The sequence below is a fragment of the Chlamydomonas reinhardtii genome, chromosome 3 (assembly GCF_000002595.2).
Source record: "Chlamydomonas reinhardtii strain CC-503 cw92 mt+ chromosome 3, whole genome shotgun sequence".
In the NCBI taxonomy this organism is placed as follows: Eukaryota; Viridiplantae; Chlorophyta; class Chlorophyceae; order Chlamydomonadales; family Chlamydomonadaceae; genus Chlamydomonas; species Chlamydomonas reinhardtii.
The window spans coordinates 1,474,546-1,491,703 of record NC_057006.1 but is presented as its reverse complement, the minus strand read 5'-3'; the positions used below and the strand labels follow the sequence as shown (position 1 = coordinate 1,491,703).

At 65.7% G+C, this 17,158-nt stretch overlaps 4 protein-coding genes across 5 annotated transcripts; 1 reads left to right on the top strand and 3 right to left on the bottom strand.

Moving 5' to 3' along the window:
• Nucleotides 1-27: 27 nt before the first annotated feature.
• Nucleotides 28-3,120, bottom strand: CHLRE_03g151700v5 (uncharacterized protein). Of its 2 annotated transcripts, none has more exons than XM_043060523.1 (7): nt 2,832-3,120; nt 2,637-2,765; nt 2,417-2,515; nt 2,115-2,195; nt 1,502-1,627; nt 825-952; nt 28-634 (listed from the first exon to the last, which is right to left on the bottom strand). In XM_043060523.1, the coding sequence occupies exons 1-6, from the start codon at nt 3,039-3,041 to the stop codon at nt 845-847; spliced, it is 753 nt and encodes a 250-aa protein (XP_042925652.1). In that variant the 5' UTR covers nt 3,042-3,120; the 3' UTR covers nt 28-634; nt 825-844. The 2 variants fall into 2 exon arrangements, with proteins under 2 accessions (XP_042925652.1, XP_001695660.1); XM_001695608.2 differs by having other exon boundaries at nt 889-952.
• Nucleotides 3,121-3,421: 301 nt separating this feature from the next.
• Nucleotides 3,422-7,158, bottom strand: CHLRE_03g151650v5 (uncharacterized protein). The gene is made up of 9 exons (XM_001695609.2): nt 6,956-7,158; nt 6,654-6,791; nt 6,144-6,219; nt 5,773-5,856; nt 5,357-5,418; nt 5,047-5,118; nt 4,802-4,868; nt 4,262-4,457; nt 3,422-4,129 (listed from the first exon to the last, which is right to left on the bottom strand). Exons 1-9 carry the CDS (start codon nt 7,052-7,054, stop codon nt 4,087-4,089), a joined length of 837 nt encoding a protein of 278 aa, XP_001695661.2. The 5' UTR covers nt 7,055-7,158; the 3' UTR covers nt 3,422-4,086.
• A 132-nt stretch (nt 7,159-7,290) lies between these two features.
• Nucleotides 7,291-9,156, top strand: CHLRE_03g151600v5 (uncharacterized protein). The gene is made up of 4 exons (XM_001695492.2): nt 7,291-7,504; nt 7,673-7,809; nt 8,044-8,106; nt 8,580-9,156. The coding sequence occupies exons 1-4, from the start codon at nt 7,336-7,338 to the stop codon at nt 8,655-8,657; spliced, it is 447 nt and encodes a 148-aa protein (XP_001695544.1). The 5' UTR covers nt 7,291-7,335; the 3' UTR covers nt 8,658-9,156.
• A 2-nt stretch (nt 9,157-9,158) lies between these two features.
• CHLRE_03g151550v5 (uncharacterized protein) lies at nt 9,159-17,100 on the bottom strand. The gene is made up of 6 exons (XM_043060522.1): nt 16,987-17,100; nt 15,359-16,891; nt 14,815-15,075; nt 14,514-14,603; nt 10,309-14,241; nt 9,159-10,144 (listed from the first exon to the last, which is right to left on the bottom strand). The coding sequence occupies exons 1-6, from the start codon at nt 16,987-16,989 to the stop codon at nt 10,085-10,087; spliced, it is 5,880 nt and encodes a 1,959-aa protein (XP_042925651.1). The 5' UTR covers nt 16,990-17,100; the 3' UTR covers nt 9,159-10,084.
• Between the last annotated feature and the right edge of the window lie 58 nt (nt 17,101-17,158).

The window sequence follows — 17,158 nt, the reverse complement described above, 5'->3', positions numbered from 1 at the left end:
TGTCAGTCAATCAGAGACTACTGTATCAGTGTGCTTATGTTGAAACAGTGTATTCCATGGGGTTATCGGTCTTGCTGGGCACCCGCTTGGGCCACGAACCCCATTCGCACTCTGGCGGTGGGGGCTGAGCCCCGGGCTCAAATGCCGTCCGTACCACCACACAACGCCAAGAACGCACGACTCTCCACTGAAGGCACTACTGCCGGTCACATCCTGCGGCCGTTTTGCACCGATGGCGACAGCTACGGTACTCGCAAGACTTCGTAGCCTCACGCGCGAGCGCTCCAGCCGCTCCACCCAAAGCCCCACATCCCCACTCCCCATCCGGCCATCCCAGATACCGACGACAACACTGACCTGATTATCTCGGCCCCACTGCCTCGCTCTACAGCCTCCCCCTACAGCTCGCCGGCGGGCTTCTTTGCCGCCTCCTTCTTCCCGAACCATTTGCCCACCAAGCCCTTAGCGCTGTCGAACAGCTTGCTGGCCCCCTCCTTGACCTGGGTCAGCGTGTCCTGCAGCCGGGCGGCGGCATCAGCCACGGCGCCCGCCGCCGCACCGCCTCCCACGCCACTGTCGGGCTCCTGGGCATCCGAGCCCGGCCGCGAAGGCATGTGCTTGTCCAGGCCCGTCTCTGTGAGGGGATGTGTCGTGTCGTGTGCAGGCGCACGAGAGCATTCCTTGACAGGGAGCAACGCACAGCCGATGTGCCAAAACACAACACACAGACATCACACGCCCCGACCTGCCGCTGCAACACGCATCTGAGTGACTCCCAAAGCACCCACAGAAAGCACCCCTGCCCCGAGACTGACGGCTCTCACCCTCCTAGCCTCCTGTAGCGCTACAGCTCGCCCTCCTGCCCGCCTGCGGCTGCGGCCTTCTCACCCTCCAGCATGCGCGCAAAGTCCTCGTTGTCCTCGTACTGGTCCGCCATCTCGGCGAGCTCCTCCTGCAGCGGCAGTAGCAGCGGCAGTAGCAATAAGTATGGAGGCGGTATGCAGGCGGTAAGCAGGGGTAGGCGAATCACATGATGATGTGGAGAACACACCGTGGCATGGTGGTTTCCGCAGCGGAGCATCTGCCGCTGGCATAAAGAGAGGCTGCATCCACGGGCTGATTTCGCTCGACCAGCTCGTGCCACTGGGCCCGTGGCCCCCGTTTGCCTCTGCCTTCCGTGCGCACTGGCGGCCTCTAGCCGCACGTGCACAGGCAGGCCGCTGCCGCTGCCGTACACCAGTAGCCGCACAAAGCGCAATCGCTGATGGCCCACCCCACCCCAGCTCCACCCCACACCGCTTCGCCTGCTCCTCTTCTCCCCAGCACCCCGTCATCTCTCCCTTAACCGGTCCCCATGCCATCCGCACCTACCTCTCATTCCCTGCCTCTTTCGCCGCCTGGGCACGCACCCACTCCTCCTCGCCTCCCACCCACTCCTCGCCTCCCTCCCACTCCTCCCCTCCCTCCCTCCTGACCCCTCCTCCCCTCTCCCTCAGCCCACCTGCATGGTCTCCTTGTTGTACATTGTGCCGCTGAGCCCCGCTGCCTTCATGGAGCGCATCATCCGCTCCGTGCGCAGCTCGTCCTCGTCCATGGGGGCGTGCGCCTCGTCCGCGCCCTCGCGCTTCTGCAGGGCAGGAGGACAGGAGGGGGCAACAGGACGGGGGTAGGGGTAAGGGGGGCAGCAGGAGGAGGCGTTGGCAGCATGCATAACGCGGCACGCTCAGAAGGCGCCCCCAGCGGTGCGGTGTGCAAACGCCTCCCCTGCCTCCTCCTTACCGGCACAAGCACTGACCATGCAGCATACCGTTCCGAGTACGGTGCCCCCACTATGCCTCTTGCTCTGTTTGATCGCACATTTCCGACTACCGCACCCCCAACCCTGCATATCACACGCGCACTCACACCCTAACACACACAGATGCACACACACACACACACATTGATACGTGATCTGATAAACAACTGTAAACCGTTGTCACACACACACACACACACACACACACACACACACACACACACACACACACACACACACACACACACACACACACACACACACACACACACACACACACACGCGCGCGCGCGCGCGCACGCAATCATGTACTCACGGTGAGTGCCGGCGCCTTCTTGCTGCAGGCGTCCGAGGCGTCATGGCACATCCAGTTGCTGATGGCAGCGCGCTTCTTGCCCTGCACGCACACCATTGCACGCGTGCAGCGCATACCGTATACATCGTGACATGGCTTGGGCAGCTGGCGCGACCCGAAACCCACTGGGTGCAAGGCTCTGTGCCCGCGGGCAGCCGACATGGCCCCTGTGCTGGGCTGACAACCTCACACAGCTCCTGTCAGGTTTGGCGGCAAAGATGCAGCCCCCTGCCGCTTCCCCGATTGCGGCAGAGGCCGCCCACCTTGAAGAGCATGGCGGACAGGTCTGTCAGGTCCACATCGTCAGAGATCATCTCGCAGGCCCGGGCGATGGTGCGGCACTCAGACTTGCAGCGCCCGACCTGCAGGGGAAGCATTGGGTGAAATCTTGCCCTCTGTAATTAAGCTGCACGCCCGGACCTGGCACGAAACACAGCTGGCCGGACCACCAACCACCCGGACGCGAGCTGTCGCCGATCTTACCGCGCCCGTGTCCTTCAGCACCAACGCACTATCCTCCTCCACAATATCATACTTGGTGATCCACTCGCCGTCGTCGGTGTCAGGATCGCACATCTTCTCCACCCTCTCTAGGATATCAGCCTCCGGAACCTGTCAGCAAGCGCATGTTTTGCATTAATATGATGTTGTGTCATAATGGTTCTCCAGCGAGCGCACCTTCTTCGGGCCCGCCTGCTCGATGAGGTCCTTCGTCGCCTTGATGGACTGCTTCGCTATCGCCTCGCAAACCTGACATTTGATGTATTTAATGTCGCCTTTAGCAACGGGCGCCTTGGGCTTGGGTGGCCGCTTGCCCCCGAACTGAGCGGATGCCACCGCAAGACAGAGTCCTAGCACACACAATTGAAGAAGGTTTAGTCGCGCCATGTTGCTCTTCAGTTTGTTTAAATCACAAGTTGCACGGTGTTTTGCGCGTCACTTGAGTTGGCGGGACAACGTCTAGAAGCCGTATACGCAGCGTGTGTGTGAGGGGGGTGTGTGATGGGGGGATACGGTATGCTCATGCTGCCACCCCATCGACCTGAAATGTAACCTGCAGCGCACACCCGCCCACACTCACACTCAAACTCTCACAGCTTCCGGTTATGGCGCCGCTGGCAGCACTGCAGGTCAACGGCCGTCGTGCCCGCAATGCCCACAATGCCCATGGCGTGGACCGTCTGCCGCAGTGCAACCGGCTCGCGGTTAGGGCGATTAAAATCGAGGCGGACGCGTCTCTGGGAGGAAAACGGTCACAGCATTCCAACGCATACAACACCTTACAGAAAGGGGTCGTTGGCATAGCCCGGGGGCGTCACATGTCTCTAAGTCCGACCTCAGTGCCCTTCCAACCTGCCTTACAACTCACACTCCCACTGCCTCTTCGTCCTCCTGTTGCCGCTTCGTTAAGTCCGCTCTCCACTTGCAGGTCCCCCCTGCCACACCCACTGCACACCACTTGCAACGAACCCTCAACAACTCATACAAAAGTTCACACTACCAAAAAATTGTACGAGGAGGATGGACACGACGGTCGGGGGCAGCGCTCCCTGGCTGCATCATACGTCCCTCCGTGTCACACGGCAACCTTTCCCCTGCAGGTGCACATAACAAGCAGCCTCCTTCGAAGCCATCAACAGCCTCCTGCGAAACCATCAACTTAATACCAACAACTGCTCTCATTGAACATGGCAGGAACGTGTCCTAGCCTGCAGCTTACACCTGCTGGAATCCCCGTCTGCTAACCCGCAACTGGGTTGTTGTGCACTGGGTTGTTGTGCCATGCTCGCTCTGTATACCAACAACTGACCTGCTCCTGCCTTTGCTCGCGCACTCATATCACCCAACGGCATCGCTGCTCACTGCCCATTGGAATGGGCGTTGCAGCTGCCCTTATCTGTCCACTGTCCGCCACCGCCCGAGCACGTACGGCTTAGGCGCGGCGTACGGTGATGATGGAGATGTCCTCGTCGTGCCTGCAGGTCAGAGCGACACCACAAGTAGTGAGCGCCGGCACCGTGTCCGCGTGTGCATGCCTCCTTCACCCCCTTGACCCCCTTGACCCCCTTACTCCTTTGAACCCCGCCCTGCGCAGTATATGGACTCACGCGTCGCCCTCGGCGCGCGGCGCGGCGCTGATGGCCAGGCCGTGCTGCCCGAACACGTGCGTCATGTGGTCGTCCACGGCGGCGCTGCGGTGCACGTGGCCCAGGTACACCGCCGCGCCGGGGTTGCCTGCCAGCAGGCGCGCCAGCAGCGGCGCCAGCAGCTCCGCCGAGGCCTGGTCGAACACCAGGTCAGAGCCTGGGGCAGCAGCAGGGGGGGGCATGGCGTGCGTTAGAACAGCACACGTGGAAAGGACCGTGTGTTAAAGAGCACAAGGACCGTGTGTGTATGTGTATATGTATGTGTGTGTGACACAGGCGGAAGGCACGGGCGGAAGGCGGGCGTGGAGTTGTTGTGCTAGGGGTGGCGTAAGGGTCTTCGCATGCTCGCACATGAGCGCTGACAAGCGCGCGACATATTTGAGTCGTGGCGGAGTGGAGTTTGGTCCATGGCCGGTCGGAATATGGCCCTGCCGCCCGCTGTGTGCCCCTGCCCTCATGCGCCCCGCGATCCCGCCCAGCCGCTGCGCCTCTCTTCCTCACCCATGATCATCTCCCACGGCTCCTCCACCAGCTCCTGGGGCGGCGAGCTCCAGTCCAGAGCCGCAACCTGGCGTCGGGCCGGGCAAGTGCGGCAGCAGGGTGAACAGGATGAAGCGAGCACGAGAGGAAGTAAAGGCAGGGGAGGGTGCGGAAGGAGTAGAGCAGGCTATGGCGTGCAACATGCATGGGAGATTGTGCCGAAAGGAAAGTAGCGGCCTGCCCTCCTCTGGCCCCGCCCAGCACACCTGCGCGGAGCCGCCGGCGCCGCGCACCAGGTCGACGTTCTTCTTCACATTCCGCTGGGACACCGGCACCATCTGTAAAGCGGTAGCGGCAGTACGATTACGTCGTGAGGGGACACGGAGGACGGCTTTGTGCGGACCGAGAGGCGCCCTGTGACCCAGTCGGCGGCGCAGCACACGTGGTGCCGAGCTCACATCCTGCCACACCTCCCCACCCTCTACATCCGTACAGGCATTGCCCAAGCCGGCCCTTGCCCCAATGAGTTCTTGATCCATGCAAGTGAAGCCCCACACGCCAGCCCCAGACGCCCACCTCGGGCAGGTCGGTCAGCAGGACGTGCGCGCCGAACGCCGCCAGAGTCAGACCCGCCACACCTGCGGGTGGCCGTGAGGGGGTCACATTGAAGATGTATCAACAAGTGAAGTTGTAGCCATGCAAAATGGTACCGCATGTGCGTGAGGGAGGGGGGGCGCAAGCTGGTTAGATCTAGGGAGGTTCCAAGCAAGGGCAACCCCCACGCTTGGCAGGATTGCCTTCTCTCCCTCTCCGCAGGTCTGCTCCCCTTCCCAAGCCGGGCTGCTTCAATAACAGTTTTGCGACCATTTCATCGGGCTCAGACACATTCGCCACACCCCAACCTCCCTCCCCCCACCCAACCCAGTGTAGGCTGCAGTGTTACTTCCCCACCCCACCACCCACCCCACCCCCTCGCGGCGGGTGCGGCTCACCGATGCCGGTGCCGAGCTCCAGGATGCTGTGGCCGCGTACGTCGCTGGCCTTGTAGTCACGCAGGTAGATGCTCAGGCGGATGGCTGCGACACCAGGCGGTGAGGAGGCGCAGGGCGTGTGCATCGGGGTTATTGGTTGTAGGTGCCGCCTGGACCACGTGCGTTCGGTACACGAGCGGGCTGCTGCGTATGCGCATTTCCGCCAGCACGAGCGCATGCCGTGTCACTGTGTCAATGCGCGCGCCGCGCCGCTCCCCCCTAGCAACTGGCGTGATACCGTACGTGTCGTATATTCCTCATTGTTGTACAAAATGTAAGCAATCAAGGCGCTGCTTGCCTGCTGCGCACATTGACCGGCCCGACCCACTCACCCGACTCCATGACCGGGCAGCCCTCCTTCTGGCCCTCCTCCGCAAACTTCAGCCCGATGATGCCCACGCGGTCGCCCTGATAAGGAGACATGGGTAGGTGGGCAAATGGGGCAGGGAGGGTTGGAAGGGTTGGAAGGGCTGGCAGGCGGCTGGAAGCCGGGCAGGCTGAGCCGGGATATGTGTTGGGCGACGCCGCGAGAGGCGGGGAGTTGGAAACCCTATCTTGAGTCTACGTGTGCGTGAATCAGGGGCGGGCTGACTCAGCGACGGGGTTGCATGGTGAAACCTACTCCAGCGTATCATGGTTTCCAGAGCTTCCGGAATTGAACGCCGTGTAAGGGCATAACGAGTATACCGTGTGATCGCGCTTAGATTGCACTTCAGCCGCGGGCGCCTGCCCGCTGCGATGGCCAAGCACCCCCGACCTGGCGCGTCGGCGGCCCCGGCGCTTGCTGATGCCCTGCACCCCTTTCCGCCTGTCCTCATTACCCCTGCCCCGCTCCAACCCACCACGGTGCATGACGACCGAGCCATGGCTCCCTCCAGCAGCGCCTGCAGCTCCGCATCCATACGCACCGCCCGGCAGGCCACGCCGCTGCTGCGGGTGCTGCTGCTGGGGGCAGCGGCGCTTACGGTTGCGGGGGTCGCCTGTGTGCGCGTTGAACTTATCTGGGTAAGAGCGTGGGCGTGTTCTGCAACCGCTCTGCCATACTGTTCGATCGAGAATGGATGTGTCAGTTCAGGCAAGCGAGGGAGGGAGAACGACCGGCGCTTGCTGTGTCTGCCCCTCGCCATCCCTGCGTCACACGCACCGGGCGAGCCACCGCGGGAACAGCCGCCGCATGGCTTGCTGCGCTCCGTGCGTGCAGCTGGGGCCGAGAGGCGACGCGAGAGGTGAAGGCGAGGGCCATTTGGCAAACTCGTCGCGACCGCAAAGCGTAGTAGACCCGGTCACTGAAAGTCTCAAGCCGGCCGTAGTAGCGAGCTTTAGAGCTGTGTCCAAGCACTTTGTAGCATACGACTACTTATGAGCGATCACAAAAGGACAGGGATCGCCTGACAGGGGGAAGCGCGCCGCGACGGTTGGGTCGTTGCGATGAGCCTTGGTGCTAAATGCGCAGGGTTTGGCGCTACTGAAGCAATTCCTGTAGCTATTACGCTACTTAACCTACTGGATTTTGCTCATTGCATTATGAACTCGCTCCTTGCACGCAAGGGTGTTGCTTCGCTTGCACAAGCCGCTCGCCGGACAAGACATGTAGCATGGGGCTCTTCTTGGCATCTAAGAGCTTCTAGGGCTCTCATAGCGAAAGCTTCTCAGGAGCCAGGGCCTTCCGGCGAAAGTGATGTCCTGGCGGAAGGTGCGCGCGCCGCTGTTTGATGACGGTCAATGTACAGAGCCTTGCTGTGTAGCTCAGGTACCCCTTGCAGCATCGGAAGGCATGGCCACCGGCGAAGCTGCTCCTGCCCGCAAAGCTGCCCCTGCCTGCACTGCAGCTCCCCTAAAACCGCTTTCGCCCCCCTCTCAGTCGGTCGCCGCGCAGTTGACTTCTGGGACAAGCTGGACACCAAGCAGCGCATCTACACAGTGGTGGCTGGAGGCGCGCTGGTGCTATCGCTGCCGCAGATTGTGGGCGTGCTGCTCATTCCGCTGGAACGGCTCCTGGTGCGTCTGCGCGCGCCTCCTTGCCCAGGGACCTCAGGGGTATGCCAGGGCGCACGTACAGCCGGCGACTGCTGTGATGCTGCCTGACAGACTGAGGAGCCCAGCAGGTCGTTGTCCATAACCGGGACTCCACAGTGGGCGCTACTAGTGCGCACAGTGTTGCAGCAGCCTGTCGGGCCCGTTATCCTGATGCCTGCCTGCCTGCCTGCCTGCCTGCCTGCTCGCCTGTCGCAGGTGGGCGGGCTCCTGGCAGTGGAGCAGGCATTTGCGCTGCTGGTCCTGTCCAGCGTCAGGGTGGTGAGTGCTGTCGGGACTCGTGCCTTGTCTTTGTGGCATGGTATCGGTTGTGGGGCGGCCGCGCCGGCCATCAAGCCGTTGTGCGCCGGAGCTGGTTCCGGGACGAAGGCCCGTTAAGGGTGGTAACTCGTCACGGTGTCGAGTCCTGCACGAAGTGGGGCACCTGCATCACACCGCGGTTCAGGGTTGTTCAGAAGGCGCGTGGTGGGGTGCAGCAAATGTCAACTGCGGGCTAGGGGCGTGGATGCGCAATTCCATCCCGGGCGAGGGGGCGAGGCACCGACAGCGAGGTGGGTTGGCGGCAGCACGGGCGGCAACCTTCAACGACAGGCCGGTGGTCAGCCCGCGTCACACGTAAAGTTTTGAAAGCTCGGATGTGGGTCAGGGAGCAACGTGACGGGCAAACCACACTTGGGGCCTTTGCGCGCTGAGTGCTGAACGTCGTGCTTCCTGTGCCTCCCCGCTGCACGCAGATTGCGCTGGTGGGCGCGGCGGGGCTGGTGCTGGTGGGTTTGTACCTGTTCCTGTTCCCCAAGAAGGGCGAGAGCTGATTGGAGATGTGGAGTGGACAAATTAGCCGTCGCAAATGAAGCAAGCAGCTTCTTTGGCAGGCCCGCACTCTGCAGGCAGGCGCCAGGCAGCAAGGCGGTGTACAGAATGACCCGTACAGGTAGAGATTAGGTTGATGAACGCATGGCTGTGTGGAACAGGACATTTAGCACGGCTGGCGTTCCACATGTCGTGCAGGGTACATGGGAGGCTGCTGCTTCATGCAGCGCGTTGGCATAGTCATACTGTGAATTGCCGCACTGATTGCTGGGTTAAGGCGCTGTGCTAGTGGTAGCGGACCGAGGTCAAAGCCATCGAGGCCTGCGAAAGCAGGTCCAGGGCGGACCAAAGGAATATGCGCACGGTACTGTCGTGTGTAAAACAGTATGAATCTCGCTGTGAGCGCAAGCTGGTTGGCTGACTGCTCAGCTGACCTAGGGACGTGGTAGGCGCGCCCTAGTCGTGTGCCAGGCCTGGGCGCGAAGTGAGTCGGCACACGTTGCGCCATTTGAGCAACATAGTCATTAGGACGAATTTGCTAACTGCAGTTCACACGGCGCACGCGCCCGTAAACAATCCAGCCTGTAATGCGCGCACAGCCCTCCGCTACAGCCATGATATGACGTACCACCTTCAGCAACACCCCGTGCCCTAGCACCCGTCCAACCCGCGCACGAAACGGCGTGCCTCACAACTCTCTACTCCAGTGCGCGCCAACGCATGCATGGTATGCACGGCTGCCTGCATGCGCTAGCGCTAGAGCCCAGAGCACCATGTCATTTCACCTCCTGCTCCACACCAACCCAAAATCTTAACGACTTGACCCTGGAGCCACACGCAATGCCTATCCGGTGTGATGCATTGCCGTGCGCCCCTCCAGCGCCCCGCCGCGGCAGGCGCTGGTACAGATAAGTGTCCCACCACTGTTCAACAGCGTGTTGAATCACAAAAGCATTACCAAACTAGCGTTCATCCCCGATGTAAGCCGTCCAGTTACGTGCACGCCTCCACGTCAACAACGTGTGTCACAGGCGACAGCCCTGGTCGCAGATTGTACACGCATGTTTGCGGCCAGCCACACGCCGCCGTTCAACGCGCACAGGTCAAGTCTTCACATTATCTTAGACGCACACACAGCATCGCAGGCGCGCGTTTGCCGTCAGCCTTGGACACAGTATCGCGCGCATGCAAGGGAATGTCGGTTCGCGAGGAGAGAGTCACCGATGCATGGTCAACGCCATTTCATTTGTTCGAGCTGACTCTGCGCACCGACGACGCCAAATGCACACCAAAAATTGCAGTACCATGCAGCAGGGGCCTCCCCTGATTCCCAAGGGCCAAGCCGGTGGCAGTGGGCGCGATGCGTGCACCGCGGCGCACTGTGTATGCGGCCCCATGTACGCCAAACACGAGAGACGACGTCGCACTCTCATTGCTGCTCCTGCGGGGCACCAGCACTCGATGCGGCGCGCTCCGCCATCGTTACGTCCTGCGAGCAAGACATGTTGCGCCGCATTGTCAGAGAAGGAAATCGTTGAAAAGAGCGACGCAAGCGAGCAGCGGCGACTGCAGACTCCCTGGCCTGCATGTCCTTATTTACACCAGTGATCGGCAATCGCGCCATCCTCCGTGACAGGGTAGTTGTCCACCCACCTGCACGACGTGTGGCGACGGGTGGTGCCCGTGCGCTTGCTGGGCCTCCTGTTGTTGCTGCTGCTGCTGTTGCAGGTAGTGCTGCTGCTGCTGCTGCTGCTGCTGTTGCTGCTGCGACTGCAGCGAGTGCTGGCGGATGAGCTGGTCCTGAGCCGCCGCCGCCGCAGCCGCCGAGTGCGAGTGTGCCCGCTGCAGCGCTGCCGCATCCGCAGCGGTGTGCTGCTGCGGCTGTGGCCCTGGGGGCGGAGGTGGCGGAGGCGGCACCAGGCTCTGACTCTGACCCTCCGCCCCTGTGCTGCCAGGCATTGGGCTGCCGCCGGGCGCCTGAGCCGGCGACCCCATTGTCTGCTGCTGCGGCGGCGACACCACCACCTGTCCTGAGTGGCTCAGCTGGATGGCTGGGGGCGGCGGGGGCGGCGGGGGCGGTGGCTGGGCCGCCGGCGAGCTGTGCTGGTGCTGGTGCGGGTGCGGCTGCTGTTGCTGCTGTTGCTGCAGGTCCATCGTGCCTGGGGAGCCTGCGCCCATCGATTGGTCCCCATGCCCGTGCGGCAACTGCCCCGCGGCCGCGTGTGCGGCTGCGTCTGCGGGCGACGGGGCCGGCGGCGTGCTGCCTGTAGGCAGCTGCACCCCGGAGGCGCCCATGGCTGCTGCCGCGGCAGCCGCTGCCGCTGCCGCAGCTGCGGCTGCCGCGGCCGTCTGCTGCTGCAGCTCCGCACTGCCCATCTGCGGCTGCTGCGCCTGCGCCTGCTGCTGGTGTTGCTGCTGCGGCTGGTCGAGGGAGCTAGCGGGCAGCAGCGCCGCGACCGCGCTCGTGGTGAGCAACGCCGAGTCACCAGCTAGCATCCCGCTCGGCAGGCGGCCCGAGCCTAGCAGCGTTGACCCCAGCGCGAGCGACCCCAGTGTGCCCGAGGCTAGCCCGTTAGAGCCTAGCGTAACACCCGCCAACGCACTTGGATCCAGGGACTGGCTACAGTCCTGGGTGGCGCTGGCTCCGCCCATGCTGCCGCCGCCGCCCAGAGAGGAAGGTCGCGGGCCCACCGGCGGCGGTGGCGGCGGCGCCATCTGGAGTGGCTGGGGCGGGGCAGCCGGCGGCGGTGGCGGCAGCGGCGGGGACGGGCCCTGGTGCTCACTCTGCGGCGACGGGCGGCGAGGCGCGACAGCCGCCGGGCCGGCGGCGCCGCCGCTGCTGCCACTGTACATGTTGTGTTGGGCCGTGGCAGAGGGCTGGGATTGCAGCGGCGCCGACGGAGGCGGCAGGCCGCCGGCCGCGGCGGCGGCAGCAGCGGCCGCCGCGGCAGCTACCGCCGCTGCCACCATCTGGCCGCTGGAACTTGGTACCTCGAGCAGGGAGGAGGCGCCGGCGGGCTGCTGCTGTTGGTGCGGGTGGTGCGGGTGCGGGTGCGAGTGGAAGAGCGCCTGCTGTGCGCTGTGGTGCTGCTGCTGTTGGTGCTGCTGCTGCTGCTGCTGCTGCTGCTGGTGAGGTGGGGCCTGGTCACCGCACAATTGGTGCTGCGGCGACGGCTGCCCTGCCTGTGCCGGAGGCACCTGGTGCGGGCTCTGCAGCTGCTGCTGCTGCGCCTGCGGCGGGCCCCGCAGGGCAGACAGCACCTGCAAACAGTCTGCGATCAACGACACATAGCCGCGAGCGCGGTCCGTTTCCGCAGCTGTGGTCCGCGACAGCAGCTGGTCAGCTTCTGCCAGCCTCGACACCACGTTCCGCGTCAGCGACGCCGCCAGTGCCCGCCCAGGAAGCGCCTCGCCCGTCGTCGCCGCCTCCGCCAGAGCCGCCTGCGTGGCCACGGCAGCGGCCGCCGCTATCGATTCTGAGAGCGACGTGCTGGGCGGCTCCCGCTTCGCCGCAGCGGATATGGCAACATCGCGCTTCGCTGCCGCTGCAGCCGCCGCCGAGACGGCGGCCGCCGCGGCATGTGCGGGCATTGAAGTGATGGCAGGAAGTGGTGCTGTGCCTGCCATGCCGCCAGCAGCTGCTGCGGCTGCAGCCGCTGCGGCGGCGGCTGCAGCGGCGGCGGACGCGGGCGGCGGCGGTAAGCCCTGTGGCGCCGCCGCACTGGCCACACCGTACGCCGTGGTACCGGGCACCGTACCAGCTCCCCCGCCATGCTGCGGTGCCGCGGCCGGCTGCTGCGCGCCCGCTGCCGCGCTGGCGGCTAGGGCGGACAAGAAGGGCCCGGCTGACACGGCATTACCGCCGAGATGCGGGTTCGCCGACAGGAGCTGATTTACCGTGTGGGTGGGCCGGGTGGCGGCGGGAGGCGACAGCAACGCACCCGGCGCCGCCCCGGCAGACGGCGCGCTGCCGCCACTGGTGCTATGGTGGCCTGGCGTACGCGCCACAGTGCCCAAAGGCGGCACCGGCAGCGGCGCAGCTGCCGTGGGTACCGGCGGCGCAGGTGCTGCTGCTGCGGTGGCGGCTGGTGCCCCTGCGCCGACAGCGGCACCAAGCAGCGGTGAGGCGCCGTAGCCGGCAGCAGCAGTGGCGGGGCTGGCGGCAACGCCATTGGCCCCAGGCACGAACCCGAGCGCGTTCCTGTAGTGCCCCTGGTATGCCAGCTGCGTCGACTGCAGAAACTGTTGCTGCTGCAGCTGCTGTTGCTGCTGCAGCTGCTGCTGCTGAAGCTGCTGTTGCTGCAGCTGCTGTTGTTGCTGCAGCTGCTGCTGCTGCGCTTGCGCGTGCGCCTGCATGGCTCCGGAGGCGCCGGCGCCCACGTCGACGAGCCCGTGCTGACCATGCATGGGCGTGTGGTAGTGCGCCGGCGGCGGCTGCCGCTGACCTGGCTGCGCATGCTGCAATGCAGGCGGCGGCGGCGTGGGCTGGACATGCTCTTCCGGGTGTGGATGGGCGGGGTGTTGCTGCTGGTGTGACGGGTGTGCGGGGCCGGAAGCGGCGCTATTCAGGTGCGGCGCGGGCACAAGGGCGTGGTGGTGCGGGTGGTGCAGCGGCGGCGGAGTGACGGGTGGGTGGTGCTGCGGCGGCTCGTCTGGTGAGTCCTCATCGCCACCGCTGCCGTCGCCGTTCTCAGCCGCATCCGCCGCCGCAGCTGCGGCCGCGGCCACAAGGGCCTGCTGTTGTTGCTGCTGTTGCTGTTGTTGCTGTTGTTGCTGCTGCTGCTGCTGCTGCTGATGGTGGTGCTGTTGTTGCTGCTGATGGTGGTGGTGATGTGCCGCCGCCACCGCGGCGCCGTCGGACACGCCACCACCACCCCCAGAGCCTCCGCGCGTGGCTGCCGCTGCCGCCACCGCGGCCGCCGCGTGTGCGGCCGCCGCTGCCGCCGCGTGAGCCACGGCATGTGCGCCGGCGTCCCCACCCGGCATGGGCGACCCGTACTCCCCAACTGGAGCAGCACCGCCAGCGCTTGGGCCCCTCCCGTGTGCCCCTGGCAGGCCTAACCCCATATGGCCGGTCCCAACACCCGCGCCGCCGCCGCCGCCGCGGTCCCCGCCGGAGCCGGCGCCGCCGTCAACGCCACCCTCGCCTGCGTGGGCCGCCGCCGCCGCTGCTGCCGCCGCCGCCGCCATCGTGGCATCCATGTAGTGCGCCGGCGGCGCGGGCAGCTCCATGGTGTGTTGCCGCACAATGTCCTCGCCGCCGCTGCCCTCCTGCTGGATACCCGGCCCTCCGTCCGCCTTGCCGCCGCCACCCACACCCGCATGATGTCCATTGGCCATGGCTGCGGCCGCGGCCGCCGCAGCCGGAACCGCGGCCCCTGCCGCCGTCGCGCCGCCTGCGCCCGCGGCGCCGCCACCACTGCCGTTGCCGCCCGCGCCGTTGCCACCGCTGACGCCGGTGCCTGTGCCGCTGCCCTGCTGCATGAGCGGTATGGGCGCGGGCGCGGGCTCGTTGCGCATCACGTCCACCATGGCCTCCCATACGCGCTGGTCCAGCGTCAGTGGTGACTTGAGCGCCTGGAAGATCTGCAGCGGCAGCGGCAGCGGCAGAGGCAGCAGGAGCAGTAATCCAACGGCCCTCAACATCAGGCTTCAGTCCAGAGGCCATAACCCAGTTGGCTGGCAAGCCGCTGGCCCTAATTTGGCCAAGCGCATGCTGGCACGGTACCTGCTTCCTGATGCGCGCGGCCCACAGCTGCTTCGACCACCCCGCCCCCAGCCGGGACCGCATCGCGCCCAAGGCCGCCCAAGGCCGCCCCGCCACCTCCATCCCGCCCCCGTCCCCCCGCCCGCCGCACCTGCTTCCGCTGCGAGGCCTTGGCGCCCCAGAAGCGCGGCGCGCCGCCCTCCAGCGTGGCCAGATAGCTGCTGAGGTTGCGATACGCCGCCTGGGCACATGCAGCAAGGACGTTTGTGGGTTTCTTGTCGAAAAGAGATGCGTCAACAGGTGAGCTGTAGCGTCAGCCCCTCTGCTCCCGCTCCCCCGCTCTGCTGTGCTGATGGAACTCCTTCGCTGGGCTCGGGCACACAAATCCGTTGCTTTTGGTTTAGTTTGGGCTGGTATGTACAACCCCCCCCCGCCCCCTCCCCGCCCCTCACCTGTAGGTTGCCCCACCGCTGCACCACCGACGCCACCTTGCGCTCATAGCCCAGCGACGCCAGCCCGGCATTGATGGCCTCCCACATCGCCTTGCGTCCCGCCTCCGTCGCCAGCGGGCCGCCGGCTCCGCCGCCGCCGCCGCCTCCTGCCCCCGGCACCGCCATGCGCTCCGTGAGGCTGCGGTACAGCGTGACCATGTGCAGCTCCTCGTCGGGCGTCCACACGGAGGAGCGGGCCCGCTTGGCGCGCGGCTGGCCGCCCTGTTGCGGTGGGGGTATGTGCCCGGGCCCAAACAGGAATTCCCATCATCATCAGAATGGGGTTGGGGCACAGAGGTGGGGGCACAGAAGTGGGGGCGCAGGTGCAGGTGCACAAGACGGGTGCACAGACTTAAGCGTGCGCGATAAGGCGCGGGACGAGGGCGAGGCAAGGAGTATTTGGCGAAACCGCCGGCACTGAGGTGAGAGGCAGGGATGTGGGTCAGGGCCAAGGAGAACTTGCTCAGCAAGCCATATATGAGTGGAGCGAAGCAGAGGTACGCACCGCATCAGCGCCCGCCGCCAGGACCGCGTCCATCCATGTCGCCGCATTGCCGGCGACGCCAGCGCCTGCCCCCGCCCCGTCCTGCATGGGCGTGCCGGCACCACCAACACCCGTGCCAGCGGCCGCCGCAGCCGCAGCGGCCGCAGCCGCGGCCGCAGCCGTCGCACCAGCGCTAGCGACGCTCGTGCTGCGCGCGCTGCGTGGCTGCCGAGAGCCGTCTTGCTGTGCGGCTGCTGTGGCCGCGGCCGCTTCAATCGCTGCAGCGGCTGCGGCCGCAGCTGCGGCGTGCACATGTGCCTGCAGCGGCCCTGCATCCTGTAGACCTGGCATCTGCGGCAGGGGCGTGCCTTGCTGTTGTTGCTGCTGTTGTTGCTGCTGTTGTTGGTGTTGGTGTTGCTGTTGGGTCGCAGGCGTGGCCTGCCCCTGCTGCAGCTGCTGCTGTTGGTGCTGCTGTTGGTGCTGCTGCAAGTGGTGCTGATGGTGCGAGTGCTGCGGGTGCTGCGAGTGGTGCGAGTGGTGAGAGCCGGCATGTGGCAACTCCTGCCCGCCGATCTGTTGGTGTTGGTGTTGGTGTTGGTGTTGGTGCTGCTGGTGTGCAGCGGCACCCTGGCCGTGCGCAGCCCCAGCGCCCGCCTGTTGGTGCTGCAAGTGCGCAACCGCCGCTGCCGCCATCTGCGCCGCAAGCTGGTGGTGGTGATGGTGTGCTGCCGCCGCCGCCGCTGCGGCGGCGGCATCCGTGGCTGGGGCGCCGCCGCTGCCCATGGAATGCCCGTGCTGCGGCGTGCCCTGCGCCGCAGCTGCCGCGGCTGCGGCCGCCGCGGCCGCGTGCGCCTGTTGGTAGGCGTGTTGGGGCAGGGTCTGGTGCGCCTGTGATTGGTGCTGCACCTGTTGCAGCTGGTGCTGGTGCTGCTGGTGCTGTTGGTGCTGCTGCTGTTGCGCCGCGGCGGCGGCGGCAGCGGCGGCAGCGGCGGCAGCGTCCTGCAGCGCAACCGCGTACGGGTCGGACGCCGCGGCTGCAGCTGCTGCGGCAGCTGCTGCGGCCGCGCTGGCAGCGGACACGCCGTTGGAGTGGGTCGGCTGAAGCTGGTGCATGTGGGCTGTGGAGTGGTGGTAGTGCATCTGGTAGGCAGAATTGGAGGGCGCGGCGCCGGCTGCGGCCGCGGCTGCCGCGGCAGCCGCCGCGGCTGCAGCTGCGGAGGCTGCGGAGGCGGAGGCTGGCGTGCCGTCGGGGGGTGGGGGGAGTCCCGGCGTGTATTGGTGCGTAGGCATGTGTTGGGACAGGTGGTGGGGGTAGTGGACGGCGCCGTTGGCGAGCGCGTCCTGCGGCCTTGCCAGGTGGTGGTGCTGCGGCGCTGGCTGTTGCTGGTGCTGCTGCAGCCCGTTCGCCACCATGTGCGGCGTCCCCACCGCCTGCTGCTGTTGCTGCTGCTGCTGAAGGTGCTGCGCATAGGCATGGTGCGCGGCCAGCTGGTGGGGATGGAGGTGATGCTGCGGAGGGGGCAAGCCGCCCTGCTGGTGCGCGCTGGCCGCCTGCTGCGCCACAGCCGCAGCATGAGCAAGGTGAAGTTGCTGCTGATACGCCTGCCATTCGTCCTGCGCAGCCTCGTGCTGCGTCACATCATACCCGCCATTTGCGCCCCCTCCGCCCAGATCCGCCGCTTCCGCAGCGGCACCAGCCCATGCGTGCCCCGCGTGGGACGTGATGGCGACTGCCACGTTGGCAGGGACCGCGCTCGCTTGTGCTCCCTGTCCAGCTGAAAATGGCCAGAATGGCGCGCCAACTAGCGCCGAAGCGGGTAC